The sequence below is a fragment of the Bison bison genome, unplaced genomic scaffold, assembly GCF_000754665.1.
Source record: "Bison bison bison isolate TAMUID 2011002044 unplaced genomic scaffold, Bison_UMD1.0 scf7180017864034, whole genome shotgun sequence".
In the NCBI taxonomy this organism is placed as follows: domain Eukaryota; kingdom Metazoa; phylum Chordata; class Mammalia; order Artiodactyla; family Bovidae; genus Bison; species Bison bison.
Genome location: NW_011494606.1, coordinates 3,908,097 through 3,923,514, shown reverse-complemented (window position 1 = coordinate 3,923,514; position 15,418 = coordinate 3,908,097). Strand labels below are relative to the sequence as shown.

Below are 15,418 nucleotides of genomic sequence, written 5' to 3'. Positions count from 1 at the left end.
CCCCCCCCCCCCCCCCCCCCCCATCCACAGGCACCAGGCATACTCTCACCCACGCTCTTAGCTGTGGGCTACACACATGTGGGTGCACACACGCACACGCTCCGCACACTCAGACACCTTCGGCCGTCCATCCCCAGTGGGTGCACACACGCACACGCTCCGCACACTCAGACACCTTCGGCCGTCCATCTCCAGTGGGTGCACGCACATGCACACACTCCGCACACTCACCTTCAGCCATCCATCTCCTGTGGGTGCACACACGCACACACTCCCAACACTCACTCTCAACCATCCATCTCCCACCCACAGAGCACCAGGGGCCTGTGCCCAAGACTCAGTGTTGGCTGCTGACGTGGAGGGTGTAGAAGGCCCAGGGCTCGGGGACATAGATGACGCCCGGGTACTTCTTCCTGAGGACGGGGTCATTCCACAGCCAGGCAACCCAGAGCGCCACGAGCAGGAGGGTGAGGGCGAAGGAGTAGAAGAGGAAGAGGCCGTTGCTGTCGAGGAAGAGGCGCTTCCGCTTCTGGTGCAGGACGAGGGCCAGCATGGCGAAGGAGGTGAAGATGAAGAGGATGAAGATCTGGCCCTCGGTGACCAGGTACCTGAGGAGGCAGGCGGGCAGTGAGGGGTGGGGGGCGCCACGACAGCCCCTCCTGCTCAGCGTGCCCTCTACCCAAGCACCAGGCTGCCCTCCCAGCCGGTCAGAACAGCTTGTCGAGTGAGGGGCTCCACTGTGAGCCACGGCCAGTACACAGCATTCAGATTTGGCTTCTAGAATTACTATTTTTCAAAAGGTCGAGTTTGTTGCCAATATTTAAATAACAGATTACCTGCCCACGTGGAGTTCTGATTTCCCTGCTAACTTTAGGTTTGTATTCCCACATGACTATAACTGACGAGGAGAAAGCAGCTGCTCAGAGACAGCATGGTCCCGCAGCTTGCCACAGCCCCCAGCACTCCCTACTGCCTCACTTGATGCCCACTTGATGAATTTCTATCACCAGCTTAGTTCCTAAAGGCATCTGAGTTTGCGGACGCAGTTTCAGTTTATGGGGTTGTCATGACTGTCTCCTTGAAGGCTGGGACACAGTCTCATTCCCCAGCGTTCCCTCCAGCTCTCATGGCAGTACCTAGCACATGGCCAGGAAGGCAGTAACGCTTGCTGGAGGGCTTCTCAGAGGTTATCTCATCCACTCCCCTGCCTCTGTGCTGACCCATCCCACTCAAGCAACTGCATAGCTCTGCAACTGAGTGGCTGGGTCACCTTGGGGAATTTACATGACATCTTGGAGCCTTTTTCTTACTCATAAAGGGGGCATAAATGGCCCTAGCTCTCGAGGTTACTGATGAGAACTGTGTACTTGGAAAGGCACATTGTTCAATGAATGGCCCCCTGTAGCTGTCACTGAACTGACACACCATGGGTAAGAACGGGCCGAGCTTCTCACTTCTCACCCTTTTCCCTCCAGCTGTGGTCGTCACCCATTCCTTCTAATCCTGTCCTGGGTGGGCATATGGTTTCACCCTCATGGACCCCCACTGCTCGCCAGGGGCAGCCCCTGGAGGTGGGGGAGGCTTCCCCCCAGAGAAGGGCTAGGACACCCACCCTTTCTCAGACACCCACAATCCCCGGGGAGCCTGTCTCCAGAGCAGAAGTGACAGAGGAGAGGGAAGAGCCTGGCTGAGGCCTGGTCCTCTGGAATGGGAAGAGGAAACCAGGTGGGAAGCCCTGAGGCCATGGAATTCCCCTGTAAGTATCCTTGTCATCTCCATGATGCTTCTCTCTGGGTTCTCACCATGTCCCAAAAGGGAGACAGCCTGGTATCATCCTCATTTCACAGAGGGGGAAATTCAGCCCCCCCGCCCCCCACCCTACCAGGCTCTACAGGCTTCTGCTCTACAGTCCTCCCCAGGGCTTCCCCGATGGCTCAGCAGGTAAAGAATCCGCCTGCAACGCAGAAGACACAGGAGATGCTGGTTCGATCCCTGGGTTGGGAAAATCCCCTGGAGAAGGAAATGGCAACCCACCCCAGTATTCCTGCCTGGGAGAATCCTATGGAAAGAGGAGCCTGGTGGGCTGCAGTCCATGGCTCACAAAGAGTTGGAACGACTGAGCGACTAAGCACACACAGAAATTATGCCTCGACATGGATTCTACAGGCCCTGAGGTTACACTCTGAGTGTAGAGAAGCCATGCTCAGGCCCGCCTTAAAGGCATTGTCCCAGTCCTCACTGAAGAGGAGGGAGCAGGGACCCCAACAGGGAGCCTCACAGGGCTCACACAGCAGCTCTGTGGTCAGAAGCACATTTTCACTGACTGGATCACTAAGGGGCCCCCTCCCTGCCACCCCAGGTCTGCCGTCCACTCACCAGTAGTACAGGCCACTGGGCACCACCAGGAGCAGGGCTGCCCCTGGCATTGAGCTCTCAGCTTTGGTGGGAGTAAAGCAGCCGCTGAAGTACATGAAGAGGATGAGGAAGAAGGGGATGTACCTGCAACAGGGAAGCCGGTGCTCAGCTGCTCGGCCGCCCGGCCCGCCCGCCCCACCGTCCTAGGACTGGCTGCCTGCGCCACCTGTGCGGTCTCACCTGTTTGGGTGAGGGCACTCCCAGCCTCTCCTGGGCAGGGGGTCTAGGAAGGAAGATGAGGCCTGCTCCCTGAGCACATGCAGATCCGAGCCATGGGCGGGGGTGGGGGCGGCCTCCTCCCACACCGTCCCAGCCACTTCACTCACTCCCCATGTGTGCGCATGTCTCTCTCACTCTCTCTGCCCCACGCACTCACCCCAAGACCAGCAGCCCCCAGCCCCTCACTGCCCTGGGAAAGGGTACACCTAGCAGGGTTGAGGAGGGAGAGGCCCGAGGTCCCAGTCTGGGGGAAAAAAAGGGGTGGGGGGTGGAACAATACCTGCTGGGGGCCTCCCAGGAGCTCTGTGAAGCTCCTTCACTCACACTCAGCCCCCAGCCTCACCCCCTTCCACGCACAGCTCACCCAAGTACCACCCTCTCTCCTCTCCACACACACACGCTGCTCCCCACACGCCTGTGCCAGCTCGCACAACACCCCCTTTCTGTTCCCACCCCCTCATCTACTTCCCCACCTTCCCCTCACGCGGCCCCCACACCCTCGGAGTCCTGCTCTTTCATTTCTCCAGGCCCCTGTTCATCTTTCCTCCTCCCTTCCCCAGCCTTCCATGGTAAGGGTCTCCTGGCACAGGCCAGGGAGAACTGGCAAGAGGCCTGTCTGTGCAAGGACACCCTGACTTTCTAGACCCCAAAAGAGAACCCGGAAATACAATGTAGGGCCCGTGTGACACTAGTGGGGCCACCCACGTCCAGGGTTGGCTCTGGCACTAGCTGTCAGCCCATGGGCAAAGCCCCTCCCACCGGCCCCAGCTCATCCTGGGATAAAGTGGGGTCTGGAACAGACGACTGCCCCCAGCTCGGGCCGCACCTCCTGTGGCTGAGCCCACACTTGAGGTTTCCTCCACTGTGGGGTGAAGGGGTGAGAGGAAGGAGCTCCCAGGGGAGTTCCGAGGAGGAGGCGGCACTAAGAGCACCCCTACTCCCACCTCGCCCCCAGCCTGGTTCAGCCTGTCCTCCTCGGCTCCCTCCCTGCCTCTGGGTCCCCATCCTCATCCCCAGGGTGGGGGGAGTTGTTTACCAGCGCTGCAGCCTCGGCCCAGGGAGGACAGGCGCTCGCTGCCCTCTAGTGGCCGCCACGGACACTGCGGGCCGGTGGGCACGGAAGGCGGCGAGGCGGGAGCCAGAGGAGCGACAGCGCCCCCTGCTGGGGAAGAGCACCCCATTCCAGCGGCTGGGCTGGACACGTCGAGACCCCGGGGCCCCTTGTTCAGCGTCACCACGGCCAGGGCCCCATCACTCACCACATGGAGTGGCCCAGGTACTCATCGTAGTAGTAGAGCAGCTCAAAGGAGTCGATCTGGGGGGCAGCAGAGGCCAGGCGGGGGGCAGAGAGGGTGGGGCTTCAGGAAGGGGGTCGGGGCCACGCAGCCCCCAGGCTACCCTCCCCGACTGCCCATGCCTCCCTCAACTGCCCCCAGTCCCTCCCTATGGGGAGGAGGGGATCTGGTTGGGGGCATCCTAGCTTGGGTTGGGGGGTGGGTAGGGGGGCGACCTGCTTTATCTGGGGCACCTGTGACAGGTCGGCAATGTCTTTGGCCTCTAGGACAGACCGTACAGTGGCAGTGGGGGCTCACCAGCGTCTCTGGTTTGAGATTCTTGATGATGGGGTTCTCACGGACCGACAGATGGTTCTGGTAGCCACTGAAGATCAGGCGGTGGTTCACTGAGTCGCCCACCAGGTGGATGCTGGCCCCCATGATGAAGGTGATGATGCTAACGTAGATCAGGGAGCGTGGCAAGGTGCGGGGGCACCGCTCGATGAGCTGAGGTCAGAGGGAGGCCCCACAGCATGACCCCGACGCCATCACCACAGGAGACACCCTCTGCTTGCCCCCCTCATACCCAGAGTGGGATGGATGCCACCAGCCAGAAAGCCCCTCTCACACTGGGTTCCCTTTAGGGGAGTCAGTCCAGCCTCCATCATCTCACATGATCCCTGTGAACCCAGTAGGTGCTGAGGAAGAGCATCCCCTTCAGCCCAAGAGGAAACACAGTCCCCGGGGCCAGCTCATCGCCCAAGGTCAAACACACCCGTATACAGTGCTGGAGATGACAGCCAGGCCTTCCACAGAGGCAAGCCAGGCCCTGACCTCCCACCACCCCTAGTTCTGCTTCCGGGTAACTGGGCTGGACTGTTGAGGCTGGGCTGCTCCCATTTCTGAGCAACTGAGCCACGCAAACAAACATGTGTGGCAGGTGTTTCTGAAACTAAGTTATTTAATTAAAGACCCCTTCAAAGTCAGAGATTACACCTTCCCTACTTTGAAAGAAAGAAAACGAAGTCACTCAGCCGTGTCTGACTCTTTACAACCCCATGGACTGTAGCCTACCAGGCTCTTCCATCCATGGGATTTTCCAAGCAAGAATACTGGAGTGGGTTGCCATTTCCTTCTCCAGGAGATCTTCCCAACCCAGGGATTAAACCCAGGTCTCCCGCATTGTAGGCAGACGCTTTACCGTCTGAGCCACCAGGGAAGTTCGGAAATGTCTCTCTAAAAACAAAAGGACGGGGATAGGAAATGGCAGTAGTTTTAAGAGACTTTACTTGGCAAAATGCAAAGCCAGCAGAGCAGAGAGCTCTCTAGGAGACATCTCTGTGTTCCCAGTGGTGTCTCAAAGTCAGGGCTCTCGGTCCGGAGGAGAGAGTTCACCCTCCATTGCTGCCCTTCCTGCCTCCAGCCCCCACCTGCCTGCCCAACTGGTCCCTGACCTCTCCCTGAGCAACCCAGCCACTCCTTCCACCTCAGCCTCCCCAAACATGGCTCCTCAAGCCCAGCCTTGTCTTCAGATACTCCCGCCTGAAGGTCTCTCCCAGTTCACCCCCAGGCACACCAGGTGGAGGCCCAAATCACACGCCCCTCCCTGGGGAAGCCTGCTCCGTCCCTCCCAGGCAGAGGCAGCCCTGCCTCCCCTGGGGCCCTCTGTCATAGCCTTCGGCCCCGGAGTCAGGCAGGGGACAGCCTGATTCAGGCCACTCCCAGGGCTGGGCGGCAGGGCAGAGAAAGGAACAAGGGCAGGGAGGGAGAGGAGGGAGCCTGGGATAGTACCTGGAGCAGGAGGAAGGGCGTGATGATGTTGTAGGCCATGTGGAAGTAGTCCCCCACGCTGGGCTTGTTGAGCGGAAACCACTCGAGAGGGAACACCAGCTGGGGAGCAAGTGGAGAATGCAGTTTACAAGGCCTGACCCACATGGCCTCAGAACTGCCTCTGTACATGCTGCGCTCTTTCTGTGATCTCCTGGAGTCCTCCTGGCAGCACTGGGGTGAAGGTGTTTCCAGACAAACTGAGTCCCAGAGAAGGTAGACGTGTCTCCAGTCACAAAGCAGGTGCGAACCCAGAGTCTGATCCTGTGTCACTCTCCTGTGGATACCAAATAAAGGTCCCAGGTACCCACCAGCCTGGGATTTGGAAGATCCTTTGGGACTCAAGCATGCCAAAAACTTTCTGCGTAACCCCAGGGCAAGTTCTTCCCTTCTTCCTGCCTCAGTCTCTCCATCTGTAACACGAAATGTGGCCCAGATGGTCTACATGGACCTTAGTGATCTGGCTCATTAGAATGATGACAAGAAATCCTGACCACCCACCCAGGTGTGAAAAACGCTCTGTCCACTGAGCAGATGGACCACTTCCAAATCAGGTCGGAACTATACCTTCTGAAACAAAGGAGAAAATAAGTGAGTTCTAAAAGCAGCTTCAGTTCTTCCTTTCCTACCTTCTCTGAGACAGGCCAGGGCCATTCCTCTGTCTGGAATTCCCTTGTTCTTCCTACTGGTCTACCCCAGTGAGTCCCAGCCTTGTCAGGGTTAGTGTGACAACACCTATACAAGATCACAACACTTCCAATCCCTGCCCTGCCAAACTGTACTTCTAGAATCTACTGATGGAGAACACCTGTAACGGTCATAAATTTCAATCAAAAATTGAAATGCTTATCTCTTTTAATTAAAAAATGTTGTGCTGGATAAAACCAACCTGCAGAAATAAATCTCCCAGGAGACAGGAATCTCAATCTCTTTCTTGCTGTGTGGGCATCTCTATAGCTTTATCTACAGCAAGATATACAGCTGGCTGAAACACTCGGTGATAGCAAAGAATCAGAAATAGGCCAACTATTCAACCAAACAGGACTACTTGAATACACTACAGCACATCTGTATCACAGAAGGTTAAGCAACCACAAACAGAAATGACACCTCATATGTGCTGACATGGAGAGACATCCATAAAACAGTCTAAAGTAAAACAAGCAAATTGCAGACTAAGGTATAAAGTAAAATCTCATTTTGGTTAAAGGGAAAAAAAAAAAAAGATGCACACATGTGTTGCATGAGCAGAGAAAGGAGTAAAAGGCTCTGCCCCAAACAGTCAGAAGTGGGACCGCAAAGGGAGAGTCTCATACTTCTTTATATTACTGGGTATGAACTCACTTGTTATATAACCATGACATACTACTTTTATAACTTGTAAAAGGTTTTATTTTGTAGTTATTAAAAATTTGAGACTATCATGTATACATCTGCAAAGCTCATGTATACACTGAACCTTTTCAGATGTATGCTCCTACTGAGCCCACTTAGGGTTACAGTAGCCACAGCGACTCTGAGCAGGATGGCGGGAGGTGATTTGCCCCACCGGGGAGCCCTATTAGGCCAGATGAGGCTGAGTCCTAGTGAGTGAGGAGAGCCACGAGCCACCCTGGCCTCATCTCCCCTCTCCCTGGAACACCAGTTTGATGGGCAGCCCCTTTGTCCCCTGGAAAGTGGAACCTACGTGCTGCAAGGGGGCTCAGGTCACCTGGTCCAACCAGTCTTCTTACAGATGAGAGAACCAAAGCCCAACGACACTGACTTGCCCCAAATCACCTACAACCCTGACTGGGAGCCCTGACTCCTGGGTCAGTCCCTTTTCTTTCACCTACATTTAAAAAACAACATGTAAACCTTACCAAAAGCCTGCAGAAAGGAGACTCAACATCCACCATACCTCCTCCCTGAAACCACTGCCAGAAGCTTTCCTTCATCCCCTTGAAGTCTTGGATCCCATGTATATAAGATCATTAGGGCCGTTACTGACTGGCAGGCAGTTCATATGCATGCCACCCAGGCATCTGTTTTCTCCTTAAACATTCCAGGATGCTCTATAGTACCCACGATTCCTGTTCACTGCCCAGGCAGCTCAAGTCATATATGACATGCACAGTCAGCCCATACTCTTCACCTCCAGAGAACACAATTCTATCCCAAGGCCGTGGGGAAGGCTGGTGGGATCCTTTCCCATACTCCACTGTCTGAATTGGTGCTTTGGTTAAACCTGAATGTGAGATATTGGGGCAAGTGGTGGGGGGCACAGTATGACTGTTCAGATCCCCCACTCCCTGGCAGCGGGCACACTGGTTACAGCCATAGAACTAAGGGACCGCATTCTCACAGTGTACCAGTCGGGGCAAGGACTTGTCTGAGGTCACTCTGATCATTCAGATCACACTGTCTCCACACTGCCGGTCGGGGGTTCCATCCACAGCTTCACGCTCACCATGGCTATGGGGCGGCCAAAGTCCAGAACCCAGTTCTGCAGCGTGAAGTAGAACCAGAGGTCAAGGTGGAAGGGGGCCGTGCCAGCAGCCTCGTCAGCCTTGACGGAGCTGTGCCTGGGAAAGAAGTAAACGAAAGCAGTCAGCCCTTCTCTACTCCATGGGAAGACTCCCCACCAGGACAAGCCACAGGAATTTGTGGGCAGGAGGAAACACACATGATTAAGTTCTAGGAAAAGGTTTTGCTCGAAGTTCTGGGGCCTGGGGGAAGGGATCCAGAGATGGACTCCGTCTGCCCTGACAGTTGCTTCTCTAGGATTCAAGAAGGAAAATACTCAACAGATACAATCACGTTGGGCTCTCTCACCTATAGACTGACGGGGAGATCGGATGGGGCAGAGGTTGCAAATGTGGCTGAAAGGCATGAAACACGGTGATGGATGATGATGGCTCATACTCTTGCCTGGAAAATCCCATGGACGGAGGAGCCTGGTAGGCTGCAGTCCATGGGGGTCACTAAGAGTCGGACACAACTGAGCGACTTCCCTTTCACTTTTCACTTTCATGCACTGGAGGAGGAAATGGCAACCCACTCCAGTGTTCTTGCCTGGAGAATCCCAGGGACAGCGAGGCCTGGTGGGCTGCCATCTATGGGGTCGCACAGGGTCAGACACGACTGAAATGACTTAGCAGCAGGCTTTACTGAACACTTCCTACATTCCAGGCACTCCTCCGGCTGTTTACATGTACCATCTCATTTAACTCTCTTAATGCTCACAGAAACCCTCTGAGGTTACACTATTAACCTCATTTTACAAGTAGAAAAACTGAGCCCAAGACGTTAAGTGCTGTTGTGCTGTGCTTAGTCACTCAGTTGTGTCTGACTCTGTGTGACCCCATGGACTGTAGCCCACCAGGCTGCTCTGTCCGTGGGGATTCTCCAGGCAAGAATACGGGAGTGGGCTGCCTCAAATGATTACATTTCAGAGCTTCTGTTGTTAACCTCTAGTCTTAGAGTCACAGGTCTCCCTGGTGGCTCAGTGGTAAAGAATCTGCCTGCCAATACAGGAGACGAGATGTGAATTTGATCCCTGGGTGAGGAAGATCCCCTGCAGAAGGACATGGCAACCCACTCCAGTGTTCTTGCCTGGGAAATCCCACAGAGGAGACTGGTAGACCACAGGCCATGGGGTGATAAAAGCGTTGCCACTTAGTGACTAAACATTGTATTCACAGTGATTTGTTCACAGGATGGGCGTGTGACCTGAGATGGACCAATAGGAGCCCCTTAGTGAGATGTGATCTACAGCTGGTAGACTGAGATGAACAGGGGGCCTCCCTTTCCCTTGGTTTCTGAACCACGAGGAAGTAGGAATGGGGCTGCTGGTGTCCTTCCTGTCACCAATGCACAGTAAAACCTAAGGAGGAACCCAGCAGGAATAAGGAGGAAGCCAGCAGGAATAAGGTGATGTGGGGGACGTGGCAAGAAGCAGAGCACCATCTTTGGATGCCCATCCCTTCTGCAAAGCAGTCAGCCACCTGCTCTTCACAGGTGAGCTGAAGTTCAAGGGCAGGAAACATGCCACCTTCTCCAAGAAGGCCTCCCTGATGAAGCTTTCCCCAAAACCCACTACAGAGAGTACTTCACCTCTAACGCCCACCCAGGCCATGACATCACAGACCTGAGTGTTGCTCTTACTGAGACCCTCAAGAAGAAGGGTGATTTTAAGGTTCCTGCAACTCACCAATCTCCCCATCAGAGTACAAATCCTCTTTACAGATCCCTGCCACTACTCGCATACCTCCACTGACAAGCAGTCCCCTCCTCCTAAGGTGACTCAGGTGTGAGTTATATTGCCCCGTTAGCGCCCAGACCAGAAGCTGTGTGACAAGTGCCTGTATTCTCCAGAGTTTTCAGCTCAGTACCTGATTTATGCTCAGTGACTACTGGCTGATATAAAACAATCCCAGTTACCAGTTAATTACAGAACTACCAAGGGCTTCCCAGGCAGCACTAGTGGTAAAGGAACCCCTGCAAATGCAGGACACTCAGGAGACCTGGTTCAATCCCTGGGTCAGGAAGATCCCCTGGAGAAGGAAATGGCAGCCCACTCCAGTATTCTGGAGAATCCCATGGACAGAGGAGCCTGGTGGACTATACAGTCCATGAGGTTGCAGAGAGTCAGACATGACTGAAGTGACTTAGCAGGCACCTGCCCGTCCATTTCAGAGGCTAATCAAACATTAGCTTAGAGGCGCCATGAAGGTTTCCCTCTGTTAGCTCTGCCATTGCTTCGGTCATTTTCAGGGATCCTTTTCAGCCAATTCCAAGAATGGTCCGCACTGGGTTGCTAGAGCAACTCAGAGCCAGGAAGGCAAGCTGTTGGGGATCTCATTATCCTCTGGTGGCGGAATGGATGGGTGGAGTGGGTTTTCCAGGTCAGCCAAGTCTTCCTGTCCACCCCCTCTGCTCAGTGCCCACTTACTGTGTGCCATGCCAGGATTGTCCCCAGCACCATCTCACCGAAGCCCCACAGCAATACCAGGAGACTGTTACCCTCCCATTTTACAAACGAGGAAACTGAGGCTTAACCAAGGTTTGGTTCAGTTCAGTTCAGTCGCTCAGTCGTGTCCGATACCTGCCCTAATAAGAAGCTGCATCAACTATTCTTTCTGTCAGACTATTTCCCATTCCCCTCTCCTTCTGGTGAAAGATGATGTTCCCTGAGACAGAGGGAAGGCCAAAAACCCAGGTCAGCCCAGTGGGACTTTTCTAACTACAGTTGAAAACAGAACTCTCCTTTCTGTGCTGTGGTGCTAAAGATGAGAGCCCGAGGGCCCGGGGCTGCCTGTGGCCAAGGTACCAGCCTCAAGGGACAGTCAGATAAGAATGAAGCGGCCCTGCAGAGAAGAGCAGGAGAAAATGGCCCGAGAAGGTTCACATTCCCAGTTCCGGGCATCCCCAAGGCAACAGTTTGGCCACAAAAGCCAAGACATTCGCTTTTGCTAAGGGTGTTGCAGTTCACATTGGCTTTCTGTCACTCCGCAACCCAGGAGTCCTGACGTGCACAGAATTCAAACCAGGGTCTATATGGATTCGAGACCTGTGCTCTAAGTTGCTTGCTATTCTGCTGCTGATTACTATCAGCTATAGAATATATCAGGAGATCAAGATACAGAAGGACCGGTGTGGCCTGGAGCAGCATGCAAAGCCTGCAGGAAGGAATGGAGCCTGGAAACATGGATGGGTGGATTCCTGTTGGCAGAAAAGCAGAAAGAGCACAGCATCAGAGGCCTGGAGGTGGGAGTGAGACAGGCGCTGCAGGGAGCTGCGATGCCTGGCTTTCCAGTGGAAGGAAGAGAAGGAGGGGCTGCTGGGCCTTCAGACTGGGCAGAAACTCAGAGACGACTAACCGTGAGGACAGTTGGATGAGTACGAAATGAGTGACTGGTACAGAAGTCCCACTATGCCCTTCCCCATCATGACCATCAAGGCAAGGCCTCGAAAAGCAGGCAGGGACAACCTCCAGGCCTGAAGAGCTTAGAAGAGGAAGAAGGAAATAGTCTTCACTGTTGGGACTTCCCTGGTGGTCCAGTGGCTAAGCCTCTGCGCTCCCAATGCCAGGGGCCCAGGTTCGATCCCTGGTCAGAGAACGAGATCCCATATGCCACAACTAAAGAGCCCACAGGCCATGATGAAGATCAGTGTGCCTCAATGAAGACCTGGTGCAGCCAAATAAATAAAGAGATAAACATTAAAAAAAAGGTCCTCGGTGTCTGTTCTGGAAACCTTCAGAGCAGGATGTTCGGTAGAGAAAATAAAAGGTGTTTTGCAAGCCTGGGAAGCACTTAGTGTGAGTCTCTGGAAGCTGTGGATACCAAGCACGTACTCAGGACTCAATGACTCTTTCCTCCATCACCTCAGGAGGCACCTCAGTCAACAGGGATCCCTGCCAGGAGTCCAGCCTGGCTGAGCAGAAAGAAAAAGGGCAGGTGCAAGGCTCACACCCAACTTGGGAATCAAGACTGGTGAGCACCTGTTTTCTTCTGCTGGGACTCTGAGCACAGGAGGCAGATCACGGAGAGGGAAGGTATCCTCTCCCCCAGCCCTGTCCTGGGGATGAGCATCCTCATGCTAACCCAAGTACCTGACTCCTCAGACACGGAGCCCCCAGACTGCCAGCTCTAGGCCCCAGTCATCAGAAACTCCTGCTGAGAATGATGGAAGCACAGGGGCAGGTAACCCAAGACACGGAGGGCCTTTTCTCTCCTCCACAGCTTTACAAGCCTACCATCTGGGAAAACGGATACCACGACAGTTGGAAAGCACATACCATACAGCGCATAACATACAAATGAAATATTCAAAGCAGTCACTAGTATCTGCAGGACTGCCTGGCAGAAAAGGAAGGTGTCCCAGCCACCGTGGAGTCAAGCAGGGACCTATGAATGGGGACTATAGAGGGACTGATTTGGGTTCTATATGCACAATGGTGAAATACCTGACATGGTGAGAATTTTAAACAAAAAATGAGAAAACAAAAGCAAAAAAAAAAAGAGGCAAAAAGGAAAGGCAATTTGAAACTCCAGGAAAAACAAAAGCAGTATAAGAAAGCAAATGTAATTTTTAAACTTACTGGACTCTGTAGGGAACAATATTTACATGGCTTAACAAATAAAAACATTGTATACTGATTTTCAAAGTTTAGAATCAATTCACAAACAAAACATGGAAGGAAATTATGGTTAAAAAACAGCAGGTAAATTCTATCAACCTTGACAACTTGGAAGTAAAACTATAGACGACAGGAGCTAGGGAAAGAGTAAAGAAAGCTAAAAGGGCTAAAGCAGGAGGGCAGGAGACTAACAGCATCCTTTCAAGAAGGAATCAAGAGATACTGCCCTTATTTTAAATTAACTATGCTTCAATGAATAAATAAACTTTATTTAAAAAGATACTGCTTTATAGTTGACCAAAACAGAAATAATGGTATTACATATTTCCTAAGGCTACAGAGGTAACAAAGAGCAAAACTAAAAATGGTCATAAAAAGAACTATCTTGTGAAGATGGAAGAGGTATGAGTAAACCAAATCATAACAGGATAATTAGTAGGTCAACATTAGCTTCAGAGGCTAAAAATTGATAAACCAAGAAATAGCAGTTGAGCGTAGCTTTTGTATGTGGACTCTGGAGCCTGCCTGGGTTCATATCCCAGCTCTATCACTAACCAAATCATGAGCAAGTTACCTCCTGGGCCTCAGTGTTCTCATCTGTAAAATGGGGGATAATAGTATATCCTACTTCAAGAGTTGTGGTTGGGAAAAAAAAAAGTTGTCGAATTAAATTATGCAAAAACCTTTTTCAATGCAAAAACTTAAGAGTAGGGCCTAGTCCACAGAAAGTGGTATGTATGTAGTATTTGTTACTATTATTTAGAAATATGAATTTAATTCTGATAGAAACAGCTAAAAGAAGCTAAGATGGTTGTCTCTGGTACTAGGGAGAGGTGGAAAAAGAATCACTGCTTTTTACTCTAAGCCTGTCTGTGCAATTTTATTTAATCATGGGCACGTACTACTTTGCTTATAATACAAGAAATTGTTACCAGAGCACATGAAAACTGGAATAGGGAGTGAGCACTTTGTCACTAGAGGTGTGTAAGCAAAGCACGGATGGAGCAGAGGAAATCCAAGCATCCTAGGAGTTGGACAGGGTGATTCTGCCTACTGTTGTGCAGCAATGAGACTGAGAACAGGGGGGCAATAAGGGGGGAGGTGGGCAGAGACAGCCTGGAAGAGAGCCAGCCCCGTATGCAATCCCTAGGAGCATGCTGGTTGGTGGGGAGCCCATGCAGGAGTAGAGAGGGACATCACCCCTGAGCTGCCAGTGGAGCAATAAGAACAGAAACCAGAAGCCCTAGGTTTAAGCCCTGGTTCTTGCCAGCAAATGACGTAACCTCTCTAGGTCTCGGTTTCCACATAACAAAATATGAAAAGCCTGAGGGAGACACTGCATGTGGAAACGCTGCGCAAGTAAAGTGGCGACCATATCCGATGTTAACAGACGGTTCTAACTGGACTGCCACAGTTCAAGGCGAAGACTCCCAGCTTGTAGGGGATCCAGAACACAGATGTGCTTCAGCAGCAGGAGGAAGAGCTACTCCCAGCCGAGTCTCAGATTTCCTCCCTTATCCCAAGTCATACCACAAACTTCCTAATACTGACTCCGAGCACACTCGTGCTTGAAAGTCTTCCATGGCTCCCCTGTGCCCTACAGAACAAAAGCTGCACCCTTAACCTGCCATTTAGGACAGGAACCAGCGTCAGTGAGACACGTAGGACTCAACACTTAAGGAGGCACAGGTGGGCCATACAGGATTTTTGAGCACTAGTGTCCCAAGAGTGAGCTTCTCCTTGAATTTTGCACCCTATGCTCTCACTCTGGTCCCAGTTCTGCTGCCATTAAAGGCCCTTTACAGTCTATATTCCTCTTGCCACTGTACACACAGCAAGTGCCAGCACAATTGCACTGCTTGCCTTTCCCAAGCGTTCCCGGAGCTGAAATAGCCATCATTCCCCTGTCACCTACTGCGTACTTTGACATGCAGCTTAAGCGCCACTTCCTCCAGGAAGCCCTCCAAGTCGATCTCTCAACTCCAGGCGTCTGTTCCTCCTAGGTCCTACTGGACTGTGTGGCCCTCCGGGCTTCACTTTACCCACCCCTCGCACAGCGCTGGGGCACACCAGAGATGCTTAATGAATGCCTGCTCTATGCAATAAATGTCTGTGGCCTGTAAAACGGGATGAACATAGTGAAGTGGAAGATTAAAAGGTGGCTTCTGTACCTTTTCCTCCGCCCCAAGCGCCTGGCCTCAACTATCAATACATAAACCAGTAACTTCCCCTTGCTGAGAGAAGGGAACAGCAACCGTGTCGGTAAAGCCCTTCCTCGTTCTTTCTCTGGAGGGGAGTTTCCACACTTCGCTCTCTCTTCCATTAGCATTCCCAACATTCTGGGTTCCTCGGAGCAAGGAGTGAGCCTCCCGTTAACACCAGAATCCAAATTCTAGTCCTGGTTAGAAGGACTCCGAGAACTTGGGTTGGTGCCCGGGACTTGCAGGCGCTTTGGGGGCCCTAGTGAGTAGCAGCGTCCTCTGGGCTCGCCGCCACCGCCCCCATTCCGAGTTTCTTGGATCCCAGATGAGCCATCGTCACGGAGCCAGCCGGGCCATGG

General features: G+C 52.8%; 1 protein-coding gene across 3 annotated transcripts in view; it reads right to left on the bottom strand.

Annotated features, from left to right (window-relative positions):
- Positions 1 to 13: 13 nt before the first annotated feature.
- Positions 14 to 15,418, bottom strand: part of CLN6 (ceroid-lipofuscinosis, neuronal 6, late infantile, variant) — a 15,756-nt gene continuing 351 nt past the window's right edge. The window contains exons 1-7 of one of the 3 annotated variants that reach the window (XM_010834512.1): positions 14,781 to 14,962; positions 8,185 to 8,299; positions 5,700 to 5,798; positions 4,227 to 4,415; positions 3,894 to 3,949; positions 2,377 to 2,499; positions 14 to 608 (exon numbers count right to left, since the gene is read on the bottom strand). In XM_010834512.1, the coding sequence (XP_010832814.1) occupies positions 338 to 608; positions 2,377 to 2,499; positions 3,894 to 3,949; positions 4,227 to 4,415; positions 5,700 to 5,798; positions 8,185 to 8,299; positions 14,781 to 14,788 (861 nt within the window). In that variant the 5' untranslated portion in view covers positions 14,789 to 14,962 and the 3' untranslated portion in view covers positions 14 to 337. Of the gene's footprint in view, positions 609 to 2,376; positions 2,500 to 3,893; positions 3,950 to 4,226; positions 4,416 to 5,699; positions 6,013 to 8,184; positions 8,300 to 14,780; positions 14,963 to 15,418 lie in introns of those variants that run through there. The other 2 variants (XM_010834511.1, XM_010834510.1) reach the window with 2 other exon arrangements.